General features: G+C 35.0%; 1 protein-coding gene across 8 annotated transcripts in view; it reads right to left on the reverse strand.

Annotated features, from left to right (window-relative positions):
* The window catches only part of LOC135101967 (fat-like cadherin-related tumor suppressor homolog), a 369,471-nt gene that overhangs the window by 22,779 nt on the left and 330,048 nt on the right, over positions 1–16,644 (reverse strand). For all 8 annotated transcript variants that reach the window (XM_064006485.1, XM_064006511.1, XM_064006496.1 and 5 more), the window contains 6 exons: positions 14,170–14,307; positions 13,493–13,636; positions 12,265–12,438; positions 9,751–12,123; positions 9,263–9,554; positions 6,969–7,052 (listed from right to left, as the gene is read on the reverse strand). In XM_064006485.1, the coding sequence (XP_063862555.1) occupies positions 6,969–7,052; positions 9,263–9,554; positions 9,751–12,123; positions 12,265–12,438; positions 13,493–13,636; positions 14,170–14,307 (3,205 nt within the window). The remainder of the gene's footprint in view (positions 1–6,968; positions 7,053–9,262; positions 9,555–9,750; positions 12,124–12,264; positions 12,439–13,492; positions 13,637–14,169; positions 14,308–16,644) is intronic.

A 16,644-nucleotide genomic window follows, 5' to 3' on the forward strand; every position in this document is an offset into this window, starting at 1 on the left:
CTCTCTCTCTCTCTCTCTCTCTCTCTCCCTCTCTCTCTCTCTCCACACACACACACATACACACTTGTCGTTGTCGAGTAAACAAGCAGTGATCCAAGCTCCAGCAGAGAAAGATTTTGTTTGACCACAGCCACCACTAGGAGCCTAGAATGTGTTCCCAGGTAGGAGTTGTGCTCAAGTAGAGTTGTCCTGTCTCCAGAAAAAAAAAATAATAACAGATGTAATAAAATGAAAAAAAATTCCAGCAAGGTGGACACCATAGGTGGAAGCGGAATGTTGCCAACGGGATCACCATTCCCAGGATTTGAAGAAGACAATGAACTACATGAAAAAAATGCTAGGAAGGAAAGTGGTTTTAATGGAAAGGATGATCAGTGACCTCATTGAAAGAGTGAAAAAAATTAGGAAAAAAAACAACATGACCTGGAAGAGGAAAACAAAGGATTGAAAACGCTATGTGCTGATCAAAAAAAAAATAAAATAAAATAAATAAATTGAAGGAAAACAATGATATTGTTAAAAACAGGAAAATGAAGTGATAAGGATGAAAAGTGAACATCAAATCTGGAGGAAGGAAAAAGAGGAAGAAAAAGTTAACTTTACAGAAATCATAGAAGCGCATAAGAAAGAAAAGACAGATTTAAGTATGGAAATTGTGAAAGTGATCAAACAGAAGGAATCGATGGTAAGGGACACAGTGGACAAAAAGAAATGTATTGTTATACATGGATTAAAAGAGGAAACAGAGCCAGTAAGATACAAGAGGGAAAGAGAACAAAAACAAGGTAGCACAGGATGTTGTAAGAAATATACAGAGAGAAGGGGAGAACTGGATAAGTAAAATTGAGGAAATACATAGACTTGGGAAGTATATAGAAGGAGGACAGCAACCACTGAAAGTAAAATTTAGGGCACAAACAACAGCCATGGAAGTGATATCAAATGCGTGGAAACTGGACAAGACGGAGCAATACAGGAAAGTTTGGATAATGAATGGACATGAATGAGGAGGAGAGACTCAAGGTAAGCGATCTAATAAAAGAAGCAAAGGTAAAAAACGAGAACAGAACAGAGGAAGAGAAAAAAAGTACTATTGGAAGGTAAAAGACGAGAGGCTCAGGAAGAGGTATCTGACAAAAAAAAAAAAAGAAATGTAAATAATGTATGGAAAAATAAAAAGTAGACTGTGGCATATACAAATATACATGGTTTAATATCAACATTGTCAGAATTGAATAATTATATTAAGATAAAACAGCCCGACATCATGGGTATTACTGAAGTTAAACTAAATGAGACAACAGAAAATATAAGAATTGGTAATAGTAATTATAATGTGTGGATAAAACATAGATATAATAAGAAAGGGGGAGGAGTCATGTTACTTACAAAGAAGAGTATAGCAGTGGAAGAGGTTGAAATAGGAGAAAGAATAGTGCAAGTAATTAGAATTCAAACAAAAAGGGAAGGAGAAGAAAGAAGAGATTTTGCAGTGGCTTATGTATCCCCAAAGATGAATGCATGGGCACAAAAGGATTATAAATCATTAAGAGATACTAGTAACTGTTTGGAGAGAATACTGGCAGAGAGTAATAATATAACACTTATGGGTGACTTTAATTGCAAGGAGGTATGCTGGGAAGAGTGGACCACGGACGGGGGTGAAGAGTCATGGGGATATATGCTTCTAAATTTAATAATGGCAAATACTATAACGCAGTGGATTGGAGAAAATACAAGATTTGGTGGTAATGAAGAGGCATCAAGGCTAGATTTGGTGTTTACAAAGGAAATGGACATCATTGAAAGAAAAAATTTTCAGTGTCCACTAGGTAAAAGTGACCATCTGTTAACTGAATTCAGTATAGGTAGTGGTCTAATAGAAAATAGGAATGAAATTTACAAGAATGGGAGATATATTTACAGGAAAGCAGATTTTATCAGGTTGAGGGAATATTTTGCAGAGGCTAAATGGAAACAATTGTTCACCACAAGCAGTACGCAAGAAAAGTGGGACATATTCATGGAAATTTATAATGAAAGAGTCAGTAGATATGTACCAAAGATCAAAACAAAGGAAGTGAAAAAGAAAAAAGACTGGTTTAATATGAGATGTATAAGAGCAAGAAAAGAAAAAGAAGCAGCATGGAATGGATGGAGAAAAAAAGGAGGAAGTGAGAAATGGGAAGATTTCAAGAAGGCAAGAAATGAATATATCAGAATCCTGAGAGATGAAGAAAGGAATTATGAGAAAGATATAGTTAACAAATGCAAAGATGAGTCATAATTATTCTTCAGATATGTGAATGGGAAGATGAAAAACAGGCAAACAATAGATAAATTAACGAAAGATGACATTACATACGAAGATACACGGTTACAAGCGGAATTAATGAACAAGTGCTTCCAGTCAGTATTTACCAAAGAAAGCAAATCTGAAGGAGAAAGAGCATGGCACAGAGACAATGTGATGAGAGAGATACAGGTGGACATAAGTGAAATTAAGAAGATTATGGAAGATTTGGATGTAAGTAAGGCTCAAGGACCAGATGGAGTGTCCAACTGGATACTTAAGGAATATTGTGAGCAACTAGCAGAAGGTATACACAATACCATAGTATGTTCTTTTAAGGAAGGAAAAATTCCTCTATACTGGAAGAGAGCCAATATTGTGCCCATTTTTAAAGGAGGTAATAAAGAAGATCCATTGAATTACAGACCAGTGTTCCTAACAAGTGTTGTGGCAAAAATAGCAGAAAGAATAGTTAAAAACAGATGGATAGAATATTTAGAATAAACACATACATTGACTGACAGACAATTTGGTTTCAGAAGTGGAAGATCTTGTGTCATGAATTTAGTGAGCTTTTATAGTAGACCAATTGATATAAATCAAGAGAGAGAGAGGGTTGGGCAGACTGTGTTTATTTAGACCTAAAAAAAAAGCATTTAATAAGGTTCCACACCAGAGACTGCTATGGAAAATTCAAAATATAAGGGGTTTGGTAGGAAACACACTGAATTGATTACAGACTTCTTGAGAGATAGAGAAATGAGAACAGTAATAAAGGGAGAAAAATCAGAATGATGTAGAGTTACAAGTGGAATACCACAGGGAACAGTCTTAGCCCCTGTAATGTTTCTGGTGTATGTCAACGATATGGTGGATGAGGTTGACAGTTATATAAGTCTGTTTGCAGACGATGCAAAATTATTGAAAAGAGTGTAAAAAAATATGGAATGTGAAATATTACAGAAACTTCTAAATAAGATATATAAATGGAGTAAGAAATGGGAAATTGAATTTAATGCAAAGAAATGCAAGATGATGGCATTAGGAAAATGCAAAAGAAGATTGACAAGTTCCTACACCATGGGAGAAGTGGAAATTAAGAAAACCAAAGAAGAAAAAGACTTGGGAATTACAATCAGTGATAATTTATCACCCAAAAAACATGTAAACAAAATAGTTTGGGAAACCTATGAGTTACTAAGAAAGATGAAAGGGGCATTTGATTACATGGATGAAGAGATGATGAAAAAGTTGATGGAATATGTGATTCGACCAAAACTGGAATATGCCACAATTGTTTGGTCACCCCATAATAAAAAGGGAATAAAGAAAATAGAAAGATCCAAAGAGCTGCAACCAAATTGGTACCAAGTTTGAGAGATTCAACCTATGAAGAAAGATTAAGGAGATTGAAGCTTCCATCATTACAAGAGAGAAGAGAAAGAGGAGACCTGATTGCCTTATACAGAGCTTTAAAGGGTAAGGATCAAGTTGACAAAGAAGACTTATTTGTGTGGGACTCAAGAGATACAAGAGGACATGGAGTGAAATTGAAGAAAACAGCAAGTAGAAGAGATATCAAGAAATATGGTTTCCCAAATAGAAGCATAGAAATATGGAACAACTTAGATGAAACAGTGGTATAAGCAACAAATATTCATGAATTTAAAGTTAAGCTGGATGCTTATAGATATGGAGACAGGACAGCACGAGCATAGCTCTTTTCCTGTAAAACACAACTAGGTACATACAACTAGGTAAATACACACACACACACACACACACACACACACACACACACACACACACACACACACACACACACACACATTCTCATGTAACTCTTTACTCCTTCAGGCATATCTTTATGTAGATCAGGGAAAGTATTGGTGCCAGCACCACAAGGATCAGTGCTGGCACCAATACTTTTCCTGATCTACATAAATGATATGCCTGAAGGAGTAAAGAGCTACATTAGTTTGTTTACAGACAATACAAAATTATAAAGGCATAAGAAACAACAAAGACCGTGAAATTCTACACGAGGATTTGAATAAAATCTGGGACTGGAGTAAGAAATGGGAGATGGAATTTAATGTGAAAAAAAAATGTCATGTAATGGAGATGGGAAAAAAGTGAAGAGATCAAAATTATATAAAATGGGAAATGAAGAAATAATAAAAGTACAAGAAGAGAAAAAGATCTGGGAGTGATAATACAAGATAGTCAACAGTTGGAGAAGAATGAAGAAAAGATATTCAGAGATATATATAGAATGGTGAAAAATATTGAACAGCATTCCACTACACAAATAAAGATATAATGAGAAAGAAAATTACCACCATGATTAGACCAAAGCTGGAATATGCTGAATCAGTATGGTTTCCCAACAAGAAGAAACATGTGAAAAAACTAGAAAGGATACAAAGGATGGCAACGGAGATGGTTCCAGAACTGGAAGAATTAACATGTGAAGGCAGGTTAAAGGAAATTAATCTGCCAACATTGGAACAAAGAAGAGAAAGGGGAGATTTAATATGGATATATAAATTGTGGAATGGAGTGGAAGAAATTGATAATGAGAAACTACTGCTATGAGAAGAAGGAAATACCAACCAGATTCACATGAGGACACAACAAAAAACTAAGAAAAATGGTTTCCCACAGAAAAATATAGAAGTTTGGAACAAGCTAAGTGAGGAGGTATTATTGGCAACAAGTTTGCACAATTTTAAGGAAAAACTCGACAAGTGTTGATATGGAGATGGGACAACACGAGCATAGCTCAGGTTATGTATATTACAACTAGGTAAATACAACTAGGTAAATACACACATACACACACACACACACACAACCTTCATGTCATGTATTGTGTTCATGTAAACCACATCCTTTTTCAATCCATTCCATATTCCTATTAGTCTGTGTGGGAAAACCAAACTTTTTTGTATTTATCTAGCTGTATTTACAGCAGGGTTATTACAACTAGGTAAATACAGTATTCCACACAGAGTAATAGAGATATGGAATGGATTGAAAAAGGAAGTAGTTCACTTGAAGACAATACACAACTTGAAGGTCAAATTAGATAACAAGAGATATAGAGATGGGAAAGCATGAACATAGCTCATACTACAACTTGGTAAATACTAGGTACAACACACACACACACACACACACACACACACACACACACACACACACATAATATTATATATATATATATATATATATATATATATATATATATATATATATATATATATATATATATATATATATATATATATATATATATATATATATATATATATATATATATATATATATATATACAGTGGTGACCCCAGAAATTAAACCTCCTACTGTTCAAGTAAATTGGAATCTGAACAATTTTTATAAGAAAATTTTGCCCTAAAATCTAAATACATTTTCAGGAATGACAGATCAGCAGCACCCCAGTTTTGACAACAAAAAACTTGAAAAAAAAAAAAAGAGAATAATGCACAAATCATAAAGAGAATAAAACAAACTATCCTAAAACATACATAAACTTGATACAATATTAACAAGAGATCATATGGAAATTTGGGGAGAGTGAAAATACTGGCAATATTGATAGACAACATGTAAAATACCAATTGTATATTGCATCATCTATCATAACTCTCCCCATATAAGAATTAAAACTTTTTTTTTTTTGTGATTGCATACATTTCCTTTTTATGATACTTTTGTTAATATACTACTTGAACTACATATATGAGAGGTCATATACATGAGTTCTGATTATTGCCTAGGTTAATGGGTTTTCTTGGGGTCCAGAAATGGATGAATTCACTTTCCAGTATTTCATATGGGAAAAATAGTTTTAGAATCTGAACTTTTCACAATCCAAACAGCTTCCCAGAATTAATGAAATTTGAATTCCAAGGCACCAATGTGCGTGTGTGTGTGTGTGTGTATGTATATATATATATATATATATATATATATATATATATATATATATATATATATATATATATATATATATATATATATATATATATATATATATATATATATATATATATATATATATATATATATATATATATATAGACACACACACACACACATGATTACTCACTCTTGGATTCAGAAAGGGAAAGAGAGAGAGAGAGAGAGAAAAAAAAAAGATACTGCATACTAAATGAATGTAAGCAGAGTAGAGCTTCAGTGTAGTATAAATATTTTCTCTCTTGCATGCTATTCTAAAGTGAATAGTACTTAGTTAATTGAAGCTTTCTCATCATATTATCTATAAAGGTTATCTTTACAGTGATGAGGATAGGTATCAATGATTATAAAGCAAAGATAGCAGCTATGATCAGGTACTGTGATGCCATAAATGGAGAAAGAGGGGATTGGCTGAAAAAAAAAAAGTCAAGCAGGAGGAGTGAAAGAGTGAAGAGGGAATCTGACAAAAAAAAAAAATTATATATATATATATATATATATATATATATATATATATATATATATATATATATATATATATATATATATATATATATATATATATATATATATGTATGATGATGATGATGAGGAAATGAGGATGAGGTTAAAGGACAAAAGAAAAGCAGTAGGCTGATAGCATGATACAAACATGTACTGTAAGTCTTACCTGATGAATCATCCGAGAATGGAGACTGCCGGCCAGGCGAGGCGTGTGTATCACCCAAGTTGGTCACCAAATCACAACCAACATCTGTAAACAAAAAGTCAATGACTATATCCTAAAACATCTCAACATCTCAATTCAATTGTTTTTAACAAGCACTATTTTTCAAAGGGTTTCCTTTTCATGATTCTACTGTTAGCTTAACAAGGATTCTGCATCATCAATGAAAAACACCAATGAGAACACAACTAATCATCTTTGTGGCCTTTGAAAATAATCCCAATAAGGTCCCAAACTGTTTAAAAAATATGGTTTATTATTTGCAATCTTATTTCTCACCAGGAAGACATGCTTTAATCTCATGTTCATGCAAGTATTATTATTTCTATGACAGTAAAGAATTGGCATTGAAAGGAGAAAATAGAGGGAACATATACTTATGTTTATACAGTCAGGTCACTGATTATACGCAATATTCTAATGTGAATCATGCCTATGGGGTTCAATTTGCTTCCAAGTTGTACTGATATGGGGAACTTGAAGCCATGGGGACTGGGGATGGACTGTAACAAGACACATTACCCTACTCCATAAAATGGAGTAGGGTAATACTAATGTTGGGGGAACAAGCATGCTGCTGCTGCTGCCACCGGCTCTGCCACCCGCAGTGATGCTAGTTTAGTGAGGAGAAGGATGGGCTGCTGCTACTGCTGCTGCTGCCACCAATGCAGTCATTCACAGCGATGCAAGTTTAGTGAAGAAAAGACTGGGCTGTAGCTGCTGCTGCCACCATACAGTGATGTGAGTTTAGTGAGAAGGGTGGGCTGTAGCCGTACACAATGATGTGAGGTTAGTGACAAGAGTGGGCTATAGCCATACACAGTGATGTGAGTTTAGTGATGAGGGTGGGCTTCAGCCACAGACAGTGATGTGAGTTTAGTGAGAAGGGTAAGCTGCAGCCATCACTGATGTCCACAGTAATATCAAAAGTGAGCGAGCATCAGCTGTGTGTATAAACAATGGGTCAGAGTATTTTTTTTAATGATTGTTATTATACCTTATTGGTTTTCATTCAATATCCTTTTGATCTTTTATGATTTTTTTGTATCTATTACCTTCAGTTATATGCAAACAATTATTTGAATGTTATAGGTTGTCTGGAAATATTCTAATTTAGTTTTTGAGGAACATGACTCAGCCAGGTTGGAACCACAGTAAGTTTCTACCATTGTTTTCTTTAAAAGTCTCATGCAAATTGAGTCTAGCATGGGCCAATAGTGGAACTAAACCCCTGTGCTAATGGTGACCTGACTGTTTAAATGATCATGTTGGGTCATTGCTTAAAAAAATAAATAAAAATTTATAAGATTAAATAAATAAAAGAAGAAATCATAGTGTTAAACAAAGAAAAGAATGTTGACAATATTATTCTTATAGATGTAGTGGTGACTGGATGCTGATGATTCTATCTGCACTATCAATAGGACCCCTCTTAAGAAGAATAAATAACCTGTGGATAATCTTGTGAGCTTTAATTCCTAATGATTCAGATAAATAAAGAGGCAGTGCAGTTTCTGAGATCATATATAGTGGGTTACAGAGCTTTAATATATGCTTAGCAAGATTAGACTGTGGCTGCACTGTGAGTGAGCAAGTGAGTCTGGGGAAGAATGAGTGGAGGTGAGAATCTTTAAAACATTACAATGGGAGTGGCTGCACTGGCACTAATATGATAGCAACACCAGGAGCCAACAAGTATTCTTACAAAAAGAGATGGTGATTAATTTTTCTCAGGGTCAGTATGAGTGACATCACACTCATGATTCTTTAATATCTGCTGTAACTCAACTGATACACAAGGTGACCTTTTTGGTTAATACCATCAGGCACAGTATTGCTTATGTAGCTTTAATATGTCTATCAACACTTAGAAAAAAGAAAAAGAAAAAAAATTGTTAACTTACTCTCACAGAATTTTTCATAATGTTTATAACTCTTTTCTTATTTCAAGTTGTCATATCAATGGCTATCAAATATAAAATCTGAACCTATTGGATAACGAAATAAAGAAAAAAGGTGTCAAGCAGCACTACTCTACATACAATACAGAACCTTAAAAATTTTAGTGATTCTACAAGAAATATAATCTCCAAAGTATTTCTAAAAGCACAACCAAGCCCTTCATTTTTCTGTCTTAAACAAAATGAGAGATGTTAGATACACCGATTCCTACATCACAAAGCAGGAAAATTATGCATATTTTTCTTTATGAAAACCTTATCTAATATGCCACTCACCTTTGATAGGCATGAAATTTGAGTCATTGAGGTTGTTATGGTGATCCCAAGGTTTGTGAAGAGAGTCAGAATCACTATTGGAGGGAGGTGGAGGGGAGAGGTTGGGCGGCATAACAACAGGCTTGTTCAGGCTGTGTAGGAGCTCATGAGAACACCGGGAGAGAGTCTCCAACTCCAAGCTCTCATGGCCTGCGGCAGAGAGATCAGCCAAGTGCTTGAGAGTATTGAGTATGGCAGAGTCAGTGCCACTAGGAGTGTAGGATGCTGGTCGTGGTGGAAGAGGAGGCCCCTGCTGTGTGACCCAAGAACACAGAGAAACCAAGAGATAATATAGCATAAACTAGATTAAAGAATCATACCAAAAATTAGGAAGAATGCACTATGAATAGTTATGTGAGAAAAATATTTTAGAACACTGTAAATTTTCTATTACCTAATACTATCCAATAACTAAAAATAAAACAAAGAAAAATGGAAATGTGTCATACCTGATCAGCTTCCACATTGCAAATTTTAGAATTCCTCTTGGGAGCATCATTGGCTTTCAAATCATTCTTGACATGGTGATCTGTGAGTTTTATGCGATTGTTCTGCTGATGCCGTTTATGCCTCCACCTCCGTCTCTGCCATGCTCCAAGAAGAAGCACAGCCATCACACACCCAAGAAAGACAGCTAGGATGCACACTAGTTCTTCCAAAGTAATGTTCAAAGATGAAGATGTTTCTTGAGGTCTCTTGACTTTCTCTGTGCAATATTCACCAGTAACATTTGAAGAACATATACATTTGAATCCACCAAAAAAGTTGAGGCAGGTTCCACTATTTTGGCAAGGATTGCGGGTACATTCATCAATATCAAGTTGGCACATTGCACCAGTGAAATGTTGACACTTACATATTGGTCCATCAGCACCTTCTTCACATCGGCCACCATTCTGACATGGGTTTGGATTACAAAACACACCATACTCACAACGTTTTCCACTTAACTTTGTAGGACAATGACATTTGTATGTATGGCCAACTACAATACATTTACCTCCATTGAGACACGGTGATGAGGAACATGGTGCTGTATCCACTTGACACTGTGCTCCAGTAAAACGTGGAGGACAAGTGCATTTATAAGAATTTTCATTTTCAATGCAAGTGCCACTGTTCTGGCATGGGTATGAACCACACACACCTGCTACTGGTAGTACATTAGGGCACTGCAGCTCAACATTAGCTAGGCGTGTTAACACTGCATCCCCAGAAGACATTCCTGTTATTGCTACAGGAAGCTCGATACCATTAATAACAACCTGATCAAGACAGCCCACAAATCCCAGGCTAGTGTGAGAGTAGGAAGACAAGCCTGAACCATGTTCTTTGTTGACAGTAGCACCAAGATACATGAAACCTGAATCCGTGTTGAGAATATCGTTAGCACCTGGTGCTGCTCCCAAACTCACTTCACCATCTACACTCAGGGTTGATATAGTCCCCTCTCGGGTAAGATTAATGAAATGCCACTTATCATTGTTAACTGTCACTGTCGATACTCTCACTAAACCTTCTCCACTCCCACAGTCCCAGCGATATTGCACATGTCCACCAGCAACTTCCAGTACACTATAGTCCACATCCCCTGCAGCAAAAACAAGTGTTCCAACTGGGTTCCTGGTTCGCATAAATGCACTGAGTACCAATGAGCTGCTTTCTGTTTGCCGTGCTATACTATACTGAGCATAGCTTTTCCCCTTAAAGGAAAGGGGTCTCAGTGGGTAATGGCATGTTGGGCTACGGCATTTTGTCAGGTCTACTTGGCATGAAGGTCCTGCTCTACCAGAAGGACACTGGCATGTGTATCCACGACTGCTGGTATTTGTGGGTGAACATTCTTCATATTCAGCACAAGGCCGGTGTCCACAAGCATTCACTAAAGTTGTACATTCATCACCTCCATATCCTTGATCACACACACATCCAACTTCTTGTGAGAACCTTGGAGCAACAAAACTAGAAAGCTGTGTACTGAAGGGCATTGCTACATCTTCACTGACTTTGACAATATCAACACAATCTCCATGTCCACCACATTTTGAATCAGATACACACATCGATTCCATAACTTCCACTAGTGGTAAGCCAAGTCTGTGTTTAATATCAGCTTGTTTCATTTTTAATTTCACTAATAAATGCTCTCTGGTCAAAAATACTTCAGATAGCTGCACAACAATCAGAACATCCAGGCTTCTCTGTATATCCCTTTTAGCACGTTGTGGAATATAATCAATTTTTTCTAAAGAATGAGAATGCAACAGGGTTGGCTGGAGACTGACTAACATCACAGACTCCTCATCAATTGAGAGTTCTGTTGCAACTGCATTAAGGAAAAATTTTTGATATCTTGAAAGAAATTCATCAGATGATAAGGGACCCAGTCTGACAATAACAGAGTTTTCCACCATTTCCTCAGTAATCACCAGCACTTGAATGGAGGCTTGTACAGTTCGATGATACCTGCCATCTGACACACTAACATTGACACTGTAGTTGCCAGCATCCAGTGGTGTTAATGCAACAAGTGTACCGTCTTGGCCATCTATGTCAAAATACTTGATAAAGCTGACTTCAGTAGGATAGGGTGCTATAGAGTACTGCAAGGTATCATAAGGGTCCTGATCCAGTGCAGTAATCCGTCCTATAATACCTCCTGGAAAGGCAGCTCGAAAACTGATGACTACAGATGTAAGAGGAAAGAGCGTTGGTGGATAGCGGGACTCTTCTACCACATTAACAGTCACGTGAGTATTGGCATGAAGTGGTGGAGATCCACTGTCCCAAACTCGCACTTGCACAACATACTTGTCCTGCACCTAGAATGAATAGTGAAGACAAAGAGTCAGTTTTTTTATAAGTTTTGCTATATCTTTCCTAACAGGAAAATGTCCCATATGTATAACTGAATAGATTTCAGGCAAGTAATTTCACAAAATCACAGGAGAAAAGAACATTACCTGGTGGTTAAGTCTGTTAGTGGCCAGCCTTAATGAACCATCTTGGTCAAGAGTGAAGGCACGACCTTCAATAGGTTGGTTAATCACTTCCCAGGTGAAAGGAGCACCATTGGGATCGGCATCAGCATCAGTAGCCATCAATCGCATCAGTGAATAACCTACAGGTCGGTTTTCCTGAAGAGGTTAAACATTAGTGAACACAAGTAAATTTGATCACACACACACAAACTCACACACACACACACACACACACACACACACACACACACACACACACACACACACACACACATATCTGTACATATGCATATACAAACAAACACATACACACATGCAAATTCACACATTCACACAGAGACGTGCATACAAGCACACACATACACAAATTGTATCTCATCTAAATATTCCATATGTTATGAAAAGTTTAAATTTATTTATCAACTAATGATATAAAAACAACATATCTACCTATATGTAATTAAGTCTTTAACTTGCTGAAAAAATATTTATACACATGACAACATTTCAATTAATTTATGAAATGATAGTTTCTATATAAAAAGTGAATGACAAAAAAACTGTTAAAACTATACAATGCAAATTAGTAAAAATGTTGTATACTTAGTTAATGTGGGGAAAATAATTATGCATAACTTTAAGAATGTAATCAATAGTTGTTTTTGTGGTGAGTGATCTTCATATGAAAGTATAGACAAAACATTAAGTTATCACAGAAAGTACTTATTGTAGATCAGAACTGTGAGATTATTTGTTTTCTCTTAGCATTTTTCATTGTAGGAAAAAAGTTATATATATATATATATATATATATATATATATATATATATATATATATATATATATATATATATATATATATATATATATATATATATATATATATATATATATATATATATATATATATATATATATATATATATATATATATATATATATATATATATATATATATATATATATATATATATATATATATATATATATATATATATATATATATATATATATATATATATATATATATATATATATATATATATATATATTCTTCAAGCCCAAGAATTGTTAATTGTTAATTAGTAATCCTATAAACAAAGTAATGCTCCCACTAGCAATCTCTTACTGCAAAATAGAACAAAGTATAGCACAATACAGTTGATTAGAGCACTACCTTCAACAAGTGAATTATCCAAGAAAGCCTTACCTGAACCACTACTGTATAGTTATCCTGGGTAAAAATGGGTGAGTTGTCATTGACATCACCCACATGTATCAGTACCTGAGCAACTGCAGTGTTAGTTGGGGTACCCAAATCCCAGGCACTTACTGTCAGTTGATAATTAGCCACCTGGAAAAGTAGTTATGTATATCTCTCTGTCTATTCACCTATATATCATATTTAAAAAAACTAGAATACTTATGCTATTTTGTTTTCAATATTTATAAACAGTTTCTGAGAAATAATAATAATAATAATAATAATGATAATAATAATAATAATAATAATAATAATAATAATAATAATAATAATAATAATAATAATAATAATAATAATAAAAACATTATGTAAGATATTCAAATAACAGCATATGGCAAAAGTTATCTGAAAACCTAGTTTAATAAAAGTTCCCAAGGGGAGAAGATTAGAGACAATAACTATTAGAAGCTTAGCTTGTATTTGTCATTACTATATACTATCCATAAAAAAACTCATTTAAAGATAAAATCATGTTTTCTACAAGTATTTCAACACTATTACTTTTAATCAAGCACTTATTGTTAAATTAATTTAAAGTCATTATCAAAAGGGTCTTCTTTAACTTGCTTCTGATGCCTCAAGAATATTGAAATAGAACTATGTAGTATTTCTGCAAAAGTTACCTCTTCTCTGTCAAGTTTCTTGATGACAGTAATGATGCCAGTGTCATCTTCAATGGCAAAACAATAGGCGTCATTTCCAGCCTTGATGCTGTAGCGTACCAAGCTGTTCACACCAGAGTCCAGGTCATTGGCTGAAACCTGTCATGAGCAAAAAGGAACAAAATATTATCTCACATTTAGCCAATGAATAAGGATGATAATCCAGTTCAATAATAAAATAGTGAATGAGAATAAAGAAAAAAACATTTTTTTTTCTCTGATGCCTCACTTCTTCCAGAAGTATCTTCAAAGGATGTGGCATAGCAGAAGAGCCTCCATCCCTTCCTATAAAAACATTCTGACCTTGTTCTTGATCTCTATTAAGATCTCTTTCACATGTGTACTTTTACTGTTATCCTTCCATCTTCCATGTGATCTTACTCTGCTATCAGCACCTTCAGCTTCACTCACATACACTTTCTTTACAAACTCCTCACTCTTTATTCTCTCCTTATGGCCATATCATCTGAGTGTGTTCCTCTTTGCCCATTCTACTACTCCACATTTAGATTGCTTGCACACCACATCCTACATGTACACTTTCACTGTTCTCACTCTTCCCTACTGCCTTTTTTAGATAATGATGCATTTCCACACTGAGCATTCTTAACTGTTGTGCCTTATTCATTGTCCAGGTCTTTGATACATGTGTCAATGTTCACAAGATAAAAATATTCCTTAAACTTCTCATTATATTCATAAATATATGCATAATTGCATTTCTCCCTGTCATGTCTCTTGCAAGTGATCCTGTAACATGCTTACCTTTCACATCCTTTTCTCATTTCTCTCCAGGATGCTTAAACTCACTCACTTCCTTTCTCTTTCTCTTTTCATAACCACTTTACACCTTCCTACAACTGGCACACTCACTTTATCAAGCATCCTTGAATCACACACCTCTGCTTCTCTTTTCTCAAAAAATTACCACTTTACTTTTCTCAACATTCACCTTGAGTTTCTATCTTACACAAACCCATGGCATTGATCCACCAGGTTCTTAAGTTTTCTTTCACTCTCTGCTAGTAAGACAGTGTCATCTGCAGAGAAGTATGTTACTACAGCCCATCCTACTCCATTTAGTCTTGTACAAAAATTTCCTATTTTCTACTTTAACCACTTCTTCATACAGACCTAAAAATATCAAATGAACATGGAGACTTGCAAGAGAAATGAATGTGTATGACAGTAAGCATGTGATGGTATGAGAGCAATGGCAATGTATGTTGTCCCCTTATTCAGTCTTGTCATTCATTTGCATGGCTTCCAAGAGTATATCTTTTGGGCACTGAAAGGTTTAAAAAAAAAAAAAAAAAGGACAAATAATGCTGTGAGACCAGTAGAAGACTATGTGTGTGTGTGTGTGTGTGTGTGTGTGTGTGTGTGTGTGTGTGTGTGCACACACACACTATATATATATATATAAGAAGAGAAATGAATGAGGAGGAAAGAAACAAGGTGAAAGAGTTAAAAGAGGAGGCCAAGACAAAAAACGAAGAGAGAACACAGGAACAGGCAGAAAGATATATATGGAGAGTGATAGACATGAAAATGAGGAAATGGTGGTTAAAGAATGCGGAGCAAGAAGTAAGACAACAAAGAGAGAACACAAAAGAAATGGGTCCACAATAAATAAAATTAAAGTTATGTATACAAACATAGATGGATTAGGTCCAGCCTAAGGGAACTAAGAGATTATTTACATGAAAGGAAACCAGAAGTGGCATGCATTACGGAAACAAAACTAACAAGGGAGATTAATGTTGAATTTGAAGAAGAAGGATATAACACATGGAGAAGAGACAGAAAGAATAAGGGAGGAGGAGGAGTGATGATTCTAGTAAGAAAAAACATCTTGATAGAAACAGTGGAATATGGTGAAGGGAGGTCAGAAACATTGAGTGTGGAGATCAAGATCCAAGGACAAGAAAGCAGAAAAATTATTGTTGCATACATGCCTCCAAAGACCAACACTTGGGGGACTGATGATTATAAGCACATGCAAAGCGAGTTCATAAAAAGTATAGATGACATGCTAAAGATAAGAAACAAGGTGTTACTAGTAGGAGATTTTAATAGCAAAGAGATAAACTGGGGGGAGGTGGAGGTGACAGGGATTGCCAGTACATGGAGTGAAGAATTTTTACAGACTATGATGGTAAACACGATGGATCAATGGGTGAAAGAAAATACTAGGTACAGAGGGGAAGATGAACCATCGCTACTAGACTTGGTTTTTACAAAAAAGCCAGAAAATGAACCAAGTATAGAATATTTGTGTCCAGTGGGAAAAAGTGATCATGTGAAGATGGAGATAGAGATCAAAGAAGAAGTGTCAAAATTCAATGAGGAATATAAAAATGAGAGAAAAAATTATGCTAAGGCAGACTTTACAGGGTTAAAGAAATTCTACGGAGAGCTTGATTGGAATAATTT

The sequence above is a fragment of the Scylla paramamosain genome, chromosome 1, assembly GCF_035594125.1.
Source record: "Scylla paramamosain isolate STU-SP2022 chromosome 1, ASM3559412v1, whole genome shotgun sequence".
NCBI lineage: Eukaryota > Metazoa > Arthropoda > Malacostraca > Decapoda > Portunidae > Scylla > Scylla paramamosain.